The 17,980-nt window shown below is 33.8% G+C and overlaps 4 protein-coding genes and 2 long non-coding RNA genes across 6 annotated transcripts; 3 read left to right on the top strand and 3 right to left on the bottom strand.

The window, feature by feature from the left end:
* The first annotated feature begins 2,923 nt into the window (after window positions 1–2,923).
* On the top strand, window positions 2,924–3,879 carry LOC114416535 (pectinesterase 3-like). The gene is made up of 2 exons (XM_028381435.1): window positions 2,924–3,727; window positions 3,754–3,879. The coding sequence occupies exon 1, from the start codon at window positions 2,997–2,999 to the stop codon at window positions 3,678–3,680; it is 684 nt and encodes a 227-aa protein (XP_028237236.1). The 5' UTR covers window positions 2,924–2,996; the 3' UTR covers window positions 3,681–3,727; window positions 3,754–3,879.
* A 1,629-nt stretch (window positions 3,880–5,508) lies between these two features.
* On the bottom strand, window positions 5,509–6,843 carry LOC114414041 (transcription factor ILI4-like). The gene is made up of 2 exons (XM_028378411.1): window positions 6,610–6,843; window positions 5,509–6,115 (listed from the first exon to the last, which is right to left on the bottom strand). The coding sequence occupies exons 1-2, from the start codon at window positions 6,721–6,723 to the stop codon at window positions 5,954–5,956; spliced, it is 276 nt and encodes a 91-aa protein (XP_028234212.1). The 5' UTR covers window positions 6,724–6,843; the 3' UTR covers window positions 5,509–5,953.
* A 1,406-nt stretch (window positions 6,844–8,249) lies between these two features.
* On the top strand, window positions 8,250–8,894 carry LOC114414065. The gene is made up of 2 exons (XR_003667111.1): window positions 8,250–8,484; window positions 8,617–8,894. It is a non-coding gene; the product is annotated as an uncharacterized LOC114414065 (long non-coding RNA).
* A 307-nt stretch (window positions 8,895–9,201) lies between these two features.
* LOC114416533 (39S ribosomal protein L47, mitochondrial-like) lies at window positions 9,202–11,856 on the bottom strand. Its single transcript, XM_028381434.1, has 4 exons — window positions 11,686–11,856; window positions 10,215–10,379; window positions 9,865–10,022; window positions 9,202–9,663 (listed from the first exon to the last, which is right to left on the bottom strand). The coding sequence occupies exons 2-4, from the start codon at window positions 10,375–10,377 to the stop codon at window positions 9,556–9,558; spliced, it is 429 nt and encodes a 142-aa protein (XP_028237235.1). The 5' UTR covers window positions 10,378–10,379; window positions 11,686–11,856; the 3' UTR covers window positions 9,202–9,555.
* Window positions 11,857–13,628: 1,772 nt separating this feature from the next.
* On the bottom strand, window positions 13,629–16,008 carry LOC114416532 (organic cation/carnitine transporter 3-like). The gene is made up of 2 exons (XM_028381433.1): window positions 15,139–16,008; window positions 13,629–14,791 (listed from the first exon to the last, which is right to left on the bottom strand). The coding sequence occupies exons 1-2, from the start codon at window positions 15,827–15,829 to the stop codon at window positions 13,878–13,880; spliced, it is 1,605 nt and encodes a 534-aa protein (XP_028237234.1). The 5' UTR covers window positions 15,830–16,008; the 3' UTR covers window positions 13,629–13,877.
* Window positions 16,009–16,450: 442 nt separating this feature from the next.
* LOC114414124 lies at window positions 16,451–17,377 on the top strand. Its single transcript, XR_003667123.1, has 2 exons — window positions 16,451–16,941; window positions 17,014–17,377. It is a non-coding gene; the product is annotated as an uncharacterized LOC114414124 (long non-coding RNA).
* The last annotated feature ends 603 nt before the right edge of the window (window positions 17,378–17,980 follow it).

Raw genomic sequence — 17,980 nt, 5'->3', positions numbered from 1 at the left:
AACAATCACATTTAGAAGATATAGAGCAGGAATAAATAGATGCCAAAAGATCGTTGTTATAGAGCTGTCAATTAGCTTGCATATAAGGGGGCACATAAGGGATATCATTGTTGTTAAATAAAATGTTTACAGTTCATTCATCTTCTAAGGCACCTAAGGGATCTACATCTACCTCACAGCCCAAGCAAAAGACAAAATAAATTCAACCATATACTGGAAAGAAATTGATAAAACTGATAGAACTTTAGCTGTAGATTCAACCTACAACTTGAGGGAGCTATGATCCTGGCTTCTCTTTTGGTTTTGAACCTGCATCACCATTTTTTTTCTTTCTCTAAATACATGTATGGACCAAATTAAAAAATGCCTTACACATAAGGACCAAATTAAGAATGTGTTTGGACTAAATTAAAAGTACATAAGAAAAATAACAGTGACTAAATAGGTAACACGTTTAAAAAGTAAGGGTAAAAATGCACATCTCTTTTAGTTATGTTTATGACCTTTGTATGTCTTTTATGTTTATTGAGACGAAAAAGCTCGGGTTTTTTTTTTTTTTTTTCCAATTCACCAATTTCTCTTGATTTGTGATTTCCAATTGCTTATGCTGTGTGCGGATACTACATATTGTTAGCTCCTTCAACTGTGTTGTATCACTTTGCTATGCATTGCATGAGGTTTGCAGCGTTCTTTTGGGAATAAGATCTATGAAATCTTTACAGCAGTATTTCAGCCACCAGATCTTATCATTTATTTTTACCAGAATTCGTGTATCAACCTCATCAATCGTTACCATTTTTTTGGAAAAAAATGAAATTACTGAATTATACATTGGAAAGCATCATGGTAGCAGCAATTGCTAATGGCGTTGTCATTTACTCATTTAGGACATCAATGTTTTCATGAATTTTCTGGATGTTAGTTTTCTTCAATTAAGTGAAGTTATTCGATAGGTATTTAAACCGTCCTCTACAAGTATTTCCATTAGAGGTGATGTTTAATAGAATAGATGGTACATGAAAATGGACGGTAAGATGTGGTATCGGGTTAGATTTGTCTTAAAACTAATTGATATAAATTACTTAACAGATATTTAAACTATATTAAAGAATTGAGACCAATGATATAAGACTTTTCAATACTAAATAAAAATAATTTACATTTTTTAAATGTTGGATGTGTTATGGTGTAAGACACAAAGTGTGATTTAACTTTTGCCCAGCATGAAGTAAGTTGAGAAAAAAAGGAAAAAATCAAAGAGAAAAATCTTCAAAGTCTTGTAGTATTAAATTGTGTTGTGTTTAATTATAAAATGTATATTTATAATGTTTGCCTATGTGAGAGTCACGTGACTTATTATAAATATTTATGTCAAATATTTTATTTTGAATGTTACATCAAATTTGTTCAAAGTTGGTTTGTCACTAGGACACTTCTTATTTTAATGGGTTGCTTGAATTTATATCTGACTTATGATCTTTTTAAATCATTCGTCATGTATCAGGTTGTATGTCCCATATTCATGATGTGTGAGATTAATATTTATCATAAAATAATTGTTTCTGGATTAACATTGTTTCAGACTGACAATGTTGATTTATCGAATGTAAAATTAATATTTACCCAAAATAATTATTTCTGAAACGATATTGTCTCAAAGATAATATTAACTTATCAAATATAAAATTGATATTTATTTTAAAACAGGATGTTTAAAAAATGTGAAAACTAATATTAGCACTTCTATTAGAATTCCAATCCCATGTCGGCACTCTTTTAACTCATCAACATTTTCCTTGAATATTTTAAAAATATAAGCATCAAAATCAAGCAATTGAAAATTGGAAGATCAAACTTGCCTAAACACTATACTATAAGGGTTTAAATAAGTCAATTTTTTTTTTTAAAATACAAGCCATTTCATTCCACACTTAATTTTAACTAAAATTAGTTTTGCAAAATAAAAGTTATTTAAAATCAGATTCATAAACACTCATGCAATTTTTTTAGTTAAATTGAAGAATACTCCAAAACAGAATGTAAAAAAGAATGAAGAGTTTTGTAGATAAATTTTGTAAATTTTTCCTTTTACGCCATTTTCTTTCATTTAATTTTTCTCATCAAATAAAACAATGGGTAAATTAAACATTCAGGGGATGTAATGTAACACTATTAATTGTACATCTGCATTGCCGCAACTCAAAGTGATTGTGTAAAAAATTGCCAATTGTTCAATACATAAACTTCTTCCTTCCATTAAAAAATACTAAGCCGAATCCTTGACCCAGACACTTGATTTTGAAATCGCAATTCTGAAAACACGGTTTCTTTATTTCTCAACTTACACCCTAATAAAAAACCATGGATTTTAAACGTTTACAAATAAATAGCTTTACCTCTTTCTTTAAGTGTATTTTGTCCCGTTAAAAAGCTCTAAAAATAGTATTTAAAATTAATAACTTATTAATATAAGATTTTTTTTATAATATCAACTACTTAAAAATCAGTTTAAACGTGATTGTTAAATAATTATTATAATTTTTTTTAACAAGTTTTAATTATATAAAGAATTCCTAATCAAATAACAAAATATTTTAATTAATTTTTAAAATACATATTATTTTATTAATGATAATTTTATGTGCTAACATAATTAGTAAATAATTTTATCTTTTAAGCATATATAGTCATGTGTTTGATCCATTGCTGCATATATAAGATGATCGGCTGGGAAGATGAAAATTTCTTAAATAAATCTTAATATTAATTATTGACTTTTAATGGAAAGAAGAGCTTAGATTAAAAAAACTATGTGCTAGGTTGCGAATATTTTTTATCTATATTAATAAATGAATTAATATTAACTTACCGTGTTGACTAAGCTATTCTATGTCCCCAGCAATTGTTATTATTATTTTTTCTTTCTCTAAAAGAAACAAAATAAGAAGCTCCTATTCACAAACTAGAAAGAGGAGAAAAGGCATAACAAGAGAGAGATGGATTCTCTGAAGATGTTGAAAGGTTATGGTAAAGTAGAACACCACCTCGAAGATCATCGTAACCCCAAACCCAAACCTAAATTCTCCAAGCCCTTCATCGCCGCAATTTCCGTCTTCGCAATCCTCTTCCTTACTCTCACCTTCGCATTCGCCCTAGCATCCATGCTGCACCACAGTCACCACACCGAGTCACAACAACAACTTCTCAACTCGGCCGAGTCGATCCGAGTCGTCTGCAACGTCACTCGCTTCCCTGGCGCGTGCCTCGCCGCCATCCCGCCCTCCGCCAACGCCACAAACCCCCAAGCGATCCTCTCCCTCTCCCTCCGCGCGTCGCTCCACGCGCTCCATAGCCTCAATTCCTCGCTAGGAACGAAGAATTCACGCGCGCTCGCCGACTGCAGGGACCAGCTGGACGACGCGTTGGGTCGACTCAACGACGCGCTGTCGGCCGCGGCGGCGCTCACGGAGGCGAAGATCTCCGACGTTCAGACGTGGGTGAGCGCGGCGATCACCGACCAACAAACGTGCCTCGACGGATTGGAAGAGGTTGGTGACGTGGCAGCGATGGAAGAGATGAAGAAAATGATGAAGAGGTCGAACGAGTACACCAGTAACAGTTTGGCTATTGTCGCTAATATTCGCAACTTGTTACAACGGTTCCACATGGCGCTACATTGAAGTTGAAGTTGAAGATTTTCAAATCGCTACATTTTTTTTGTGGTTTTATATATATATATATATATATATATATATATATATATATATATATGTGGATTTTGTGTATTGGGTGGATGAATATGTGATGCTTAATTAGTCATTTAATTTTATAATATGTATGTGGCTATACGAAAAATGTTGTATTAACACTTTTAATTAATTTCTCTTGATTTATTACATTGTGTGATGACAATGGACAGAAATTAGAAATCTGAAGTTACTCGTTATATAAACAATTTTACCAGAATGCACAGTGAAGAACAGTAAAGAGTTTTAAACCAGAATGTCACCAACGAAGAGAATTGGTTCAGTATTTTAAGTGGACAACAGAACAACGCAAGTATGTCTGTGAATTTGAATGGTAGGCCTCACTAAATTGCAGTTTGGTGCTAGATGGCTGATGAATGCAGTTGCAAAGTATCTCGTTGTGTTTGGATGAATTAGAGGGTTTAAATGGAGTCGAATTATCCAATTTGTCCCATAGATCAGGGCTATCATTGGATGAAATACACTAAAATATCTTCCCAATCCTACAAATGCAACCCTTCTGAACTGAGATGATATATATTTTGCTCACATACAGGCAGGGAATTAATCCTCCTAAAGTGAGTAAGCATATTTTTAGAGTGCACTTAGCCACTTACAGTTGTTGATTCAAATGAGAGCTGTGATAAAATTAAATGCATATATAATAGAATCTAAAAGACTAACACTGTTGTATCATCGTGTTTTAATTAACTAATTTCGATTTATTAGAATGTGTTGGTGTAAATTTAAGTGAGGGCAGAAATTAAAACACTGAAGTTACTTATTATACAAGCAATTTAATGTGATTATTTTGCAATAAGTTATAACTATTAAGGGGGAAGATTGTGCAGGATATTGGCTTTAGAACATCTAAAATTTGCTGATTCTGATTATAGGGGTGGGAAAGAATATATAGTAAATGAAACCAATTTGATGAACCATAATGCACTGCTAAGAACAAAAAGAAGAGTATGACACCAGAATGAGAATTGGTCCAGTATTTTAGGTGATCAACCACAATACAATGCAAGTGTGTCTATAAATGGTAGGCTTCACTATTACTGTTTAGTGCTAGAGGGCGAAGTCAAAGTGATGTCCTTCAAAACTGGCTAACAGGGGTGTTCATCGGATCATATTTACTCAAACTCAATAATACAAATCAAATCAATTAAATTAGTTTGGTTAATTTATTCATTGTACTTCAAATTCAAATCAAATCAACTATAACTGATTTGATTCTTGGACTTATATTTTTCCAACTTGAACCAACATAACTTGATCAACTACTTTTTAACTTTTTATATTAATGCATTTTAGACTTAAAACTTTAACTTTTTTCTTTAACTTTTGTTTTTCTTTTTTCATTTATTTTAATCTTATGATCTTATATAGTGTTCCTAAATGCCTTAATTTGATCGGGTTAATGTGCTGGTCAAGTGACCTGCCAAGATGCTGGTACAAGGTCCAAAACACTCTGATAGGACAAAGTTAGTTTTGTCTTGTGACTCTTTCAAGAGTAACTAATGATCGTTTGGCAGATAGGAGAGATAAATAATATTGGAGAAAAATTTTATACTTTTTTTTTATGTGGAATCCACACCTTTTACACTCTACTTTAATTCAAGAATTTATCTTTTGTTTTTCTCTTTTCTATTTTCATCCTCTAAACCAAACACAACCTAAGTGTTAGAGTTGCTCTAAGAAGAGTTTTATAAAAAAAAAAGAAGCAATAATCAGAATACTATTTTCAAGTAATTTGGGCATAGGAGTGGTAGGATAGCAAGCATGGAAGTTTTAGTTCCAAATATTTCCATATAAATCAAAGGAAAGAGATTGATTTCTTATAACCATGCATGGAACCAGACAAGAGCAATTTGATCACCCTAAGATAACATATTACTACATGTCACGTATTATATGGTGCTTTGTTGGAGTCTTGCAACTAGCAACTGCAGTCTCTATGGGAACCTAAATTGATGGAAGAACAAGTAATAAAAACAAAACTTAAGAAATATTTAGTGTTATTTTTAATTAAAATTAGAGTTTTATCTCTGTAGTTGATGCAATAAAAGTTGTCATTAAAGTTTGACACTAGTTATCGAGATAAAACTCTAATTTTTATCAGAGAACACCAAAAATACTAAAAGACTGCACTTAAATTTGAACTTAAAAGCTGGTGATGGAATGGTAGTAAAAGGAGACTTTTGTTATTGTTGTAAAAGTCTTGTAAGACACTCCTCGTCAATGTCACTAAGGTCTACAGAATCAATCAGCTCTGCTAGCCTTTCACCAAGGTCTTTCACCTCATTCTGTAGCCTATTGATGTGAGAGCAAGTTTCCTTCATGATCTTCATCAAGCTTTCTGATGCCTGTATCAAAACATACAGAAACTTATGGATCAATAATCACTATGAATGCAGTAGGACTTGAGAGAAATTGTTTTTATCTCAGATCCTATTTGGATAAATTTTTCTATAAGCACTTATAGGAGAAGAAAATAAGAAGGCAAGAAGAATTGAACTTTTTCTATGAACTAAAAACAACTTATACACATCAGCTTTTAGAGAAATTATGAGAGGACTTCTATAAAAGTCCAGAGCATAGATTGATTTTAGTTTGAGATATGCTTAATTCGTTTTATCTTCTTATTTTCTTTTCTTATAAGTGCTTATGAACATGTTTATCCAAATAGGGCGCCTTAATGAATTACTATTGCAATTACCATTATTACCTTAACTGTCTGGTTACATTAAGTGCTCTTGTGGAATTGGCTATGAACTATTGTAAAAAACGTAATAATGTTGAGAATGGAGAAAGATAATGTTCAAAACATCAAATGTTTACATGTCTTGGCATGTCATACCCTTGAGTTTCTTGTTTGGTTTAGTTGTGGTAGCAGTGCTTGTAGCCTCAACATCAGATCATTAATCTCACTTTCCGTGAATTTTGAAGTTCTGAAGTTTCTCTGGCCAGACATGCTGAAAGTTGTTTGCACTTGTGTAATTGTGCTCACTTTGACCTTTGCTTCAAGTGTGATTTGAGAATTTGCATCAAGGAAACTGAAAAATTAACTTATGCTTAAATGGAAAAAGAGGTAGTGGAAGAGACTGTTTTTATATTATAATCTATTAGGCTTGTTGACACTATGAACAGTGAGAATTAGATGACTACAAATAAACATCAACTAATTAAAATTGTTAGTGTCACCCAATTCTAAGTACATGGCCCACGGTTACAGTGGTTTTGAGACCCATTGCCTAATATAATCCTTATAATATACTACACCATGATGAGTCACAAACTTAACTTATTTCTGACATGCATGAATCTTGAAGGCCATTCTTAATATTTTTGGGAGTGGATTGCACATCAAAGGGTATCTTGTTGTTTGTTTTTGTGAGAAAATTAAGGTTGGCAAAACATTGCATTCGCTGTCTCACTCATTGCTTGCGTAATATTCCTTTTGTTATGTTCTTGCCCGTTGGTTTCAATCACTACCGACGGTAATGTGTAATGTTGTCCTCGGTTATGGAGCATTTGTTAGTTAATCCATCAAAATCTGACCCAATCTAAACTGTAAAAGCACAGTAGATTGATATTAAAGGGCGATTAAACAATAATGACCAACTTTTGTTTAGTGGATGAGAAATTTAACAATATATTCTCTAACACTTTTTTTAACACAATATTATTATAAAAAATTGTGTCTCATCTCTTATTTAGTAAATATCACACTTTTTGTGATTTTTAATAAATGTTAACCGGCAAGAGTGTGTTGAAGAATGTTTTGTTAGTTAATATTGGTTGGGTTGAAGTGAAGGTGGATCTCCAAATGAACCCTTCTTATTATAACTTCAACAATTTGAATTTTGAAATTATGAAATTCTTACTTAACAGTGTTGATGATATGTTTCCTTTAATTTAGAGATTAAACTAGATATATCTATCAATGGAGTTAAGTCTAACAAAAGAAACTAGTCTCTTATAAGAACTAAGGTTTAAATTTTTATTGAAGGAGATATCTACATCTGATTATATTTAAATAAAATTGTCTCTAAAAGAAAATACTTATGATAATAAATAAATAAAAACTCGATATATTGTAAATATGAATTCAAGTTATATTTTAACGTTCCTAACTTTATTTGATGTCATATATTTCTTTAAAAAAATGTAATTTCAGATTATATTCCAAGACCTCTTAAATCTTAATTGGTGTGGTGTCTTATATTTCTTCGGGTTCTCCTCACAATTTAGAAAGTGTTCCCGTACCAGCATCCTAACCGAATGCCACCTAATCTAACTACCTAGCTCGCCTCTCCTAGAATACACTTTCCAAATGCTTGGCCCTTTAGATTGTTTTCTCAGTAACATAGGCACATTCCCTCCTAATTCATCAATTTTCCCACTGACCCTATCAGATTACTTGACTTATTTTAGCCGTATTCAAATATTAAATCATTAGCTAGCAAATTTTAATGGAATCTTAATTTTAGCATTGGTGGCAATGCAAAAGACAAGTTATTGTGTGTTTATTTCTCCAGTGCACTTGCGGCAGCATGAAGTCCGAGATCGCTTCACCAGAGAAGCATGAGTGATGTTGCTTCTCCAAATAGAGGTTTAGATTACCCATTGGCAATTCAAACACACCCTTAATGAAATTATCAGCAGATACCTGCACAAGTGAATAAACCAGCAAAATCATGAAGTACTGGAAACAATACAATACAATGATTTGGTTAGTGATGATTTTTCTTCTTGTCACATAAATAAGAATATTTTATGCTTCTGTTTCAATGCCACATTGTTCAATTGCACCTGTTTTCCATGTTCCTCGCTCATAGGAGCATTTTAACGATGTTGTTCTCAGGGAGACGCCGTTATCATTAAAAACTGACTCCAAGTCGAGAAGTTCCAAATGAGTTACCCTCACCATGTTATGCCAAATTTCAATGAACAAAGAAGCTATTAATACTGCTTCAGAGTTTTGACTTGACACACCATAAAACTTCTCCCTATCTCCTTCCCTTTTTATTTTGGCTTAATTACACTTTTGGTCTTCTAGGTATCTTAATTATGCAATTTTGATTTCTCATATTTCAATTGTATCAATTAGTATTATCTTAATTATGCAATTTTGATTTCTCATATTTCAATTATATCAATTAGTATTGCAAATGCTCGATTATTTTTTGTCCCTCAAGTTTCAATTATGCCTAGTGAGTCTCTCAAGTATCACAATTGTATACGTATTATTTAATACATTAACAATTGTCTTATCCATAACTTCTGTTCATTCTTTTAAAAAAATGACTCACAAATTATCATTTCCAATTCTCGACGATGATCAGTTTTAGTTAATTTAACATGTCTTCACAATCAATGTTAATGACTTACTTTTGCTTCTTCGCAAACTTTTAGTATCTTTATTTAGCAGGTAAAATTATACTATTCATTTTTCAAAGGTTGCCCTTTAAAGTAACAGAGGGAAAAACATTTTTATTACATGAAAGCAGGAACAACCCTTACTCCCTAACATTTTGCATAACCTCTAACACGATAATATGATAACACTTGTTTGCTTGATACATCTAAAAGTAGGAAATAGAAATTAGGACAGCAAAATATTTGGGATGTAACCCACTTAACACTTTATCAAGAAATAGAAATCATTCACAGGTAAACTCCTTCGTAAACAATATATTTGGACAATGCTTCAAGTTAGCAACCTTACATCCGCAAATGTAGAGGTCCTATTCTAACAACATACCCAGTAATGCTACTAAAGGAACAGGTCCATTTTAAGTCATCAAAGAGCATTTATCATTCTCTTCATCTCAGCAGACCTCCTCGGATCTGGTTCTTCAATTGCTCTCTCAGTAAGTACATGCTTGATGCGACACATTGACTTCCTCACCTGATTTCACGTAACAACAAATCAATAAAAAGAGGTCAATTTCTCCCCCCATACACAGCTTAACATTCAACATTCAATTTCTCTCTAATATGTTTTATAAAAAGCAAAACCACTGTGATTGTTCTATACTATACATCCATGTAACTACGGTTAAAAAGAGCACCATTGCATAAAGCAGAATAATGAAGAGGTCAGGTATACCTTAGGGATGCGCTCTGGGTTAGGAAAACGCAGGTTCTGTGCATTAAGCATTTGACGTTGAGTCATCAACATGTTCTTTTCCTTTAACAACACATACCACAACTTATGAAGGTCATCCCAAGACTTCAGACGCAGTTCACACGCCTTCCAACTCCGACCTAATAACAACATTAACTTAAAAATATAATAAAAGAAGACAAACCCATTGCCAGAAAAAAGGTTGCACAACCTTCAAATCTCAATGGTGAAAATCATGAATTATGGTTGTACTGAACAGGTGTTGCTATAACGAAAATCAGTGAAAATTTTCATTCACAACCAAATGAAAACAAGAGGTGCATAATGCATACCATAAACAACAGGTTTGTCATCTTCAGGGCTCCTGTCTGCCTCAAAAAACTCCTGAAGGGGGTTGTGTCCTTCTCTGCTAGCAGCAGCTGCTGTAGTGGCATATTGTTTTGATCTGGCAGCAGCAGCAAAGAGTGTTCGTCCAAGTGTTCTTGACAAAAACATAGCTGTAATGCCAATCATATTGATTACAATGTATGCAACCAGAGGACAAGTAAATGCCAATGTTGTCAAAATCAAATATAATATTTCCGTACATCACATTTACATGGATTTTGCAGGCAATGCAAAATTGAGTATGATCAAGCAACAATTGAAAGACCCCATCATTTTGGAAAGCATGCAGGTGAGTGGGAAGAAATAAGGGAAGAAAGTGCAACTCTGGAATTCCAAAATCCAATGGCAGACATGGCTTCTATTCTTTTACACCCACACATGCAGGGGTTGGGTTGGTTTTATAGTCATAGAGCTATCAATACGTGCCAGCCAGCCATCCTATTCAACCCTATCCCACTTAGGTTAAGGCCTAATGCCCAGAGTGGCCATATGGATTAGGGCCAACTCACTGAAAAAAATGAAAATTAGTGAAAGGACATTCTTATCTTAAAAGGGAGAAGCAACCCTAAAACAAAATGAAAATATTGATCAACAAAGTTTCACTACATTCCAAGTTCAATATTATATTACTATTTAATTGTTACTACACCATATATGTCCAAAACCCAAAATCTTAAGGCTCAAGTTTATGGGTCTTTTCTTCATTTATATGGTGTTCAACTTTCTCATTCCTATCCAATGTGAAACTTCACCTCACACTAGTACTCCAACAGTAATCTTAAGATTCAAGATGCCACCTGATACAATATACCCTTACACAGTTGCATTCTTACTTCATATATATCCAGGAAATGAAGCAAGTCTAGTAGAAAACACACAGATGAGGGGAAAAAGAAAATGAGGAAACAAGATGACATATTCAGATAAGTCACAAGAGAAAATTGATGTCAGTGAAATGGAACCTTGGTAACAGAGAAAATTGATGATGGAAGAAAAATAATCTATTCAACATGGTATTGGATTCATAGTCCACACATGTGCCATGCATATATGGCTATTAACACCCATAACAGTGCTACATGTGCACATCAATTTGGGGATACAGGACAAAGTGACAAAAAAAAAGCGAATGCTGGACCCCTAAATCGCATTTGTGGGCAAATATGTTTTTTTCATGATTCAGACCAAATATCGAACAGTTTGTGGGCAAAATCAAATATATTGCGGACAGAAAAATGTTAGCAGAATGTGAAACATTGTGGACAAACAAAGGAAATTTCCAGCCAGAGAGACAGAGAAAACCCATAAAAGTGGGAAATAAATACAAGAATAATACTAAGGTTCATAAGCATCACAATAATAGGTACTGGGGAAACAGATCCGCTATGAAAATTAGCAAAAAAGAAGAAAACAAACCTGAAGAAATAAACAGACTAGCACTGCAAATATGAAGGTCGTGGTTTAAGGGTTTTTCGGGGGAAAGGAGGAAGAGGAAGTGTTTTTGTTTTGTTTTATTTTTTTACGTACCTGGTGTTCAGGTGTAATTCAAAAATCGTTAAACTACTCAACTGGCCCTAAACGATTTGAAATTTTCTAAATAGGTCTTCAAACTTCTTTTTTTAAGACTGTTATTGATCATGATTTTTTTTTTTAATTTGGTTTATAAGATTTTAAACTCGTTATAAATTGTCCTTTTTTCTTTCAATTTCAAGTCGAAATAAACAAATTATAAGGACATACTTTCTGATCACCAAAAGCAAACAAGGACATACTTTTTTCAGTTTAAGGATAAATTAATTTTTATAGTTTAGAAACTTATTTAAAAATTCTCAAATTTTAGGGACTAACAAAACAATTTGTTTAAAAATATTTCCATTTTAATTATAAAAAATATGCCAAACATTGTTTTTAATAAAGTATGTAATGTAAATTACATTAAAACAATTTCAGGATACTTTTGAAATTATTATTATAAAATTTAATTTTTAAGGAAAATTATTTTAACAAACTTATATAGTACTAATAAATCTCAATTTATGACTAAGCAACAAAATACTAATCTTTTAAGCCTCTTGTAACATTTTAACTAGATTTATCATAAAATACTTTATCCGAATCCTATACATGCACCATAACTTACTTGCCATTAGTGGTGGTAACAGATTATATGGCACATTTTGGCATGCCCTCTATCATCTTGGCAAAAGTGAATCGGACAAAGTGAACCCGTTTAAGAGATGTAGATTGAAAGTTGAAACATGTAATCTACCCCATTTTATATGGGAGGGTGAGCGAGGATGAGCAGGAGTTAAAGAGAGAATGAGCAAGCAAATGTAAGAATAAGATAGATGAGATGGGACCATGTTGTCATAATGGTGGTAGTGGTCATCAAGGCTGGGAGAAGTGAGAAGGGAAGAGCAAGAGAGAGGAGGGAGCATGAGAAAAGGTGAGGGTGAAATTGGAGAATAGAAATGGAAGAGGCAAACAAAGAAGTTGACAAATGTTATTGATGTAGGAAAGATGTAGAGGCTGAAATTAAAGAAAGAAGATTGAGAAGTTGAGTTGGACATTGAAAGATTGTTGTTGCATTGTCATTTTTTTTCTTTTGTGTTTACTGGATTTTTGAGTTTAAAACCTCCACAAAACATATTTTTAAAAACATTATTGGTTAATCTAAATTTTGAAAGTTTAAAATTTTCATAAATCGTATTTCTAAAAATTGAAAGTAAATACATTATTATTCACGCCAACAAATTTTTTAACATCAACTTGAAGAACCAAAATGAGTTATTTCTAAATTTGAGGACTAAAAGATTGCTTTTTAAATTTGAAAGCAATTTTAGTACATATATAACAAATAACTTTTTTCACTAAAATTTAGAATATCCAATATTTAGGATGCGATTGGAAAAATATATTTATAATTTATTTAAATATATTTTATTACATAAGCACACACATAAAAATATTTAAAAAACTTGGTTTAATTTATATATAGAGGAAAATAAATAGATCTATCTATTTTCGACTCAATTTCAATAATCTTATTTTCTATTCGATTATATAAACAATCCATGCATAAGTACTTTTATGATGAACACTTATTTAATTATTAAGTCCTTAATCCTATTTACCCAAACAAGCCTTTATAATAAAGGCCTATTAATTTGATACATTTATTTTTTAAAAAATAATTATTAATATAAAATAAACTAGTGATTGTGATATAAAATAAACATCAAAAAATAAGTGACTGTGATATAAAATAAACTAATAATAGTCATTAAAAAAACAAGTGATTGTGATATAAAATAAACTAGTGATTAAAAAAAAAAAGTGATTGTGATATAAAAAAATTGTAACAAACGAGCGCCAAAATGCACGTTTCATGAAGTCATTATGGAATTATTATTTTTTTTATGAACTTTCTTGATTTTGGATTATCTCTAATCAACAAAAAGAACCACACTTTATACACACATGTAACATCAGTATTCCCACATTTGACCCTTACATAACAAGTCTCTCTTCACACTTGCCAATTGGGGTAAATCCACCAACCACACTCACCCGATGTTTTCTTTTTCCATTTTCGAAACCCGCAGAATTCAAGCCAACAACATGCCACAAGCCATGTTTTTCTCTTTGTTTTCTTCTTCATCCATTGAATCACAGAATGCCCTCCCTTTTGTCTCGGGCAAGAATATTCCAAAGACCCCACTAAACCCTATCACCAACCCAAAAACCCCATAACACAAAAACTTGTTCCCTCTTCCGGCACTCACCAGCAGCGGGCTGAACATGCCACCGAGCACCACCGCGAGCCTCGCCATCGACAGCGCCGAGTTCCTCACACACGTCGGGAACAACTCTGTGGTATAAATTAGGTACACGTTGAACGAAGTACAAGCGCTAAAGAACGAAACTAACTCAAACACTATTTGCACGTTGTTGTTCCATGATGATGATGATTTACTCACTTGCACGGTTGACATCACGCTGAAAAGACCACTTAAAATAGTGAAGAGGAGGAGTGTGATTCTCCTGTTGAACTTGTCTATGAAGAATAACACAATCAATGCTGATGGTAACTCGGATAAGGCGTTGAATATGACACTCAAGTAGAGGTTGAAGGAGAGGTTTTGGAGCCCTAGTGGCATGCCATAATACACCAATCCAATGCCTATTCCCATTGCCATAATTGATGATAACCTTCTCGAAGACCATTTATTTTGTAGCAAGATTTTGAGGGCTGAGAAGATGTCCACGTTCCATGTTTCTTCCTCGTGGGACATGTTATTAATGGCCAAATTGAGGTTGCTTTGGGTGATTGATGTGATGCACTTTAGTGTTTCCACGGCTTCTTCTGTTTTTCCTCGCACTAGAAGCCATCTTGGGGACTCCGTAACGAACAACTTCACAAGGATGCAGTAGAGCATGGTTGAGATGGATGTCCAGAGATAAAGGTTCCTCCATGAAGAACTTCTGTTTATGTAAGCCATGGCTGGCAGGGACAAGAACCCTACATATCCACATGACAAACAAGTAAACATGGATGAAAAAGTAAAATTATGTATTTTTCTAATAAATTTCAGTTAACAATAAAAAATAAAATAAAAAGTGTATCAAGAAAAAATAGAATATATAGTACCCAACCTTATTGTTCTTTTTTAAAAAAGAGAGAGAAAGGAGGAGGGTGGACCCTTCATGATTAGTAATAGTAGGTTGGCTTAATTGAAAAAATATATTTCTTTTCAAATTAACAATTTGAGTTTCCATAATTAAAATTGAATTTTGACTACAACAAAAAAGTTAACTAACACATGTTATTATATAATTAATTTTGAACTTAAAGCTAAATAGGGTTACCTATAGTAAAACAAAAGAAGCCAATGACGCTAATCTGGGCGCGCCACCGTCTCCCAACGAGCTCCGAGGCCAGCACAAGCGCGGAGGTCCCAATGGTAGCACGAGCAAAGCCACAGAGAAACTTGAGGGCAGAATAGATGGAGACGTTGGGCGAAAAAGTGACGAGAAAGGAAGTGATGGCCATGACGAGGCAGGAGAAGAACAGCATGTTCTTGCGGCCGAGCGACGAATCAGCCAGCGAGGCCAGCAGGAAGCCGCCAAGCAAACAGCCAGCGAAGAACATCGAAGCGGGAAGGCCCGTGATGGAGGAGTTGGCGCACTCCAGGCCCCAGTCCGACACCATGGAGGCCTGTGTGGGCCCGTCCCAGGCCCACGAGCCTTCTGGGAGGTTGCAGACTGTGTTGGTGTTGGCAGTCTTGCATGCATTGCCGGCCTGCTCGGTGCAGCGCCACGCCGGCGGGGCGTCGGTGAAGACGCTGATGAAGGTCTGCTGGGCGTCAAAGATCCACGCGAGGGAGACGAGGATCGACTGGAGGAACTGGGACCAGTTGAACTCGCCTATGCAGAGTTCGACTGTGGACCCCAGAGAGGGATGCTGTTGGTTTCGTGGCGGTGGTGGTGGTTGTGGTTTTTGTGTGTCCGGAGATGATGATGAGTCGGGTTGGGAGAGGAGAGGGGTGGAGTCTGCCATTTGGAGGGGAAGAATTGGAAGATAGAGATATTAATTAATGGAAGTTCTCACTTACTCAAATGAGTATATGCAATGGGTTTTATATTCAAGAGGGGCAATCTTGGACCAATCTAGATTCGTCGTCTGTACTAATCATTACTCTATATTATGAATGAATTCAGTTTTTTTTTTCTTTTTTTTTACTGCATTTTATTATAAATTGAGTTTTGACGGCCATGGATGTACAGTAATCTTAAGAATATTTAATTACAAGTTGATATAATTTTTATGATAATTAATGAAAAAATTAATAAACCTATCACATATGTGTAATTTTTTTAAAAATGACATTGTAATAGTGCATCATCATCAACATATATTTTCTCATGTATTTATTAATAATGATTAACTAATACAACTCAAATCTGTTTGTCTTTTGCATATGTGAAGCGGATAAAAGAGACATTAAAAAAAAGAAAATAATTGATGTAATAAATGATATGATAATCACACCGTGTGTAATTACTTCTTTTGTATTCTTTTTACATTTTTATAAATTTAGATTTTATATAAAATTTTACATCATATCACTACTAAAAAAACACATTTTTATGATGCAATGTCAAAGATGGTTGTCAAAAGATCATCATCGATTCTGAAGCGGTGACAAATTCATAAAAAATGTCAATATTTTAAAGATGGTTTTCGCGAAACCGTCTTTGGATGTGGACAATTTTAATTTCATTACATCCCCCCTTGCGCCCGTTCCTCTCCTCTGCCCCCATTCCCTTCTCCTCCCATCCAAAACCCTAACCCCGAAAAAAGCCAAACCCAAACCCCCCATTGCCCTCCATAATTGGAACCGCAAGCCCGATCGAGCTCTTCGGCTCCATCCTATGCGTTACAGTCAGTACCTTTGACAAAGGCAGTGTGGACAAGATCATCAACATCACTAACATCGACCTCTTCTTCTTCATCATGGGCTTCTCTGTGGTCGCCATCGACGTTGATGTCGGCCTCCGCAACCTCGGCCTCGAGAACTGTGTCAACCACACCTTCATCGAGGTCCTCAATGACGATAAAGAGAGACAAAGAAACAAAGGCAAAAAAGAGAGAGAAAGAGTGGTTGAAAGGTAATGCGGTTTCCTCTAGTGTGCCTTTGGCGCGTTTGACATGACAATAACAAGGTATTTTTTTGGTTTCAGACGCGGAAGTTACGCTCTACAGGGAGTTGTGGCATGTGTGTGCAGGTCCTCTGGTGACATTGCCTAGAGAAGGAAAGCACATATTCTACTTTTCTCGAGGACATGTTGGTTTACGATCTGTCACCCAAGATCCTCTGTCGGGTTATCAACTTCATGCTCAAGAGAGTAACCAACGCTTAATTTTCTTTGCTTTTCAAGAACTAAGTTTGAAAATGAATTTGTTTTTGATGTTATGGTGCTTCATTTTGGGTAAAAAAAATTTAGGTGGAGCCAGACACAAATGAGGTGTTTGCTTAAGTGACTTTACTTCCTGAACCAAATGTAAGTTAATTAATCTAAGCTCCTGTGAGTTTCAATTCTTTAATATGTTTCAATTTACTGCTGGTGACATGGAATTTAAACATAATAAGTTTCTCTCGTTTGAAAAACAAATTGTAACTGCCAATCCAGGCATAAACACTATAAGTTGATATTTTTTATAGGTTGAGCTTTGTGACGAAGATGAATTTGTGGTGTTAGCTTGTGATGGCATATGGTATTCTTCTTATAGGTTCAGCTTTGTAACAACACCAATGGTTTTTCATTCTAGGCACATGTAAGTTTGTGGTTGAGTGAATTTTATATAAAAACAATTAAAACAGATACATTAAAAATAGAATAATATAAAAAATGTAGATTAAACTCATCACTCGTACATGCATAAGTCATCACTCTTATTTCCTTTTTTAATATATCATTAAGATATATTTACTAGAAAAAAAAATTTAAATCATTAAAGTTGAATTATTGTAAGATGAACATAAAATAAATGAAAAAAATTATAAGATAATGACAATTCCTAATATATTTAATCTAAAATATGTTTTTGACCTGTTATCTTATTTTGCTTGTTTAACTTTAGCTTTTTTAGTTTTAAAATTTTCACTTTTAATCATTTAAAGTTTCTTTTTTGTCAGACAAAAAAAGA

The sequence above is a fragment of the Glycine soja genome, chromosome 6 (genome assembly GCF_004193775.1).
Source record: "Glycine soja cultivar W05 chromosome 6, ASM419377v2, whole genome shotgun sequence".
NCBI classification, from domain to species: Eukaryota; Viridiplantae; Streptophyta; class Magnoliopsida; order Fabales; family Fabaceae; genus Glycine; species Glycine soja.
Note: the sequence above shows the minus strand (reverse complement) of the source record. Positions and strands in the feature narration are given on the sequence as shown.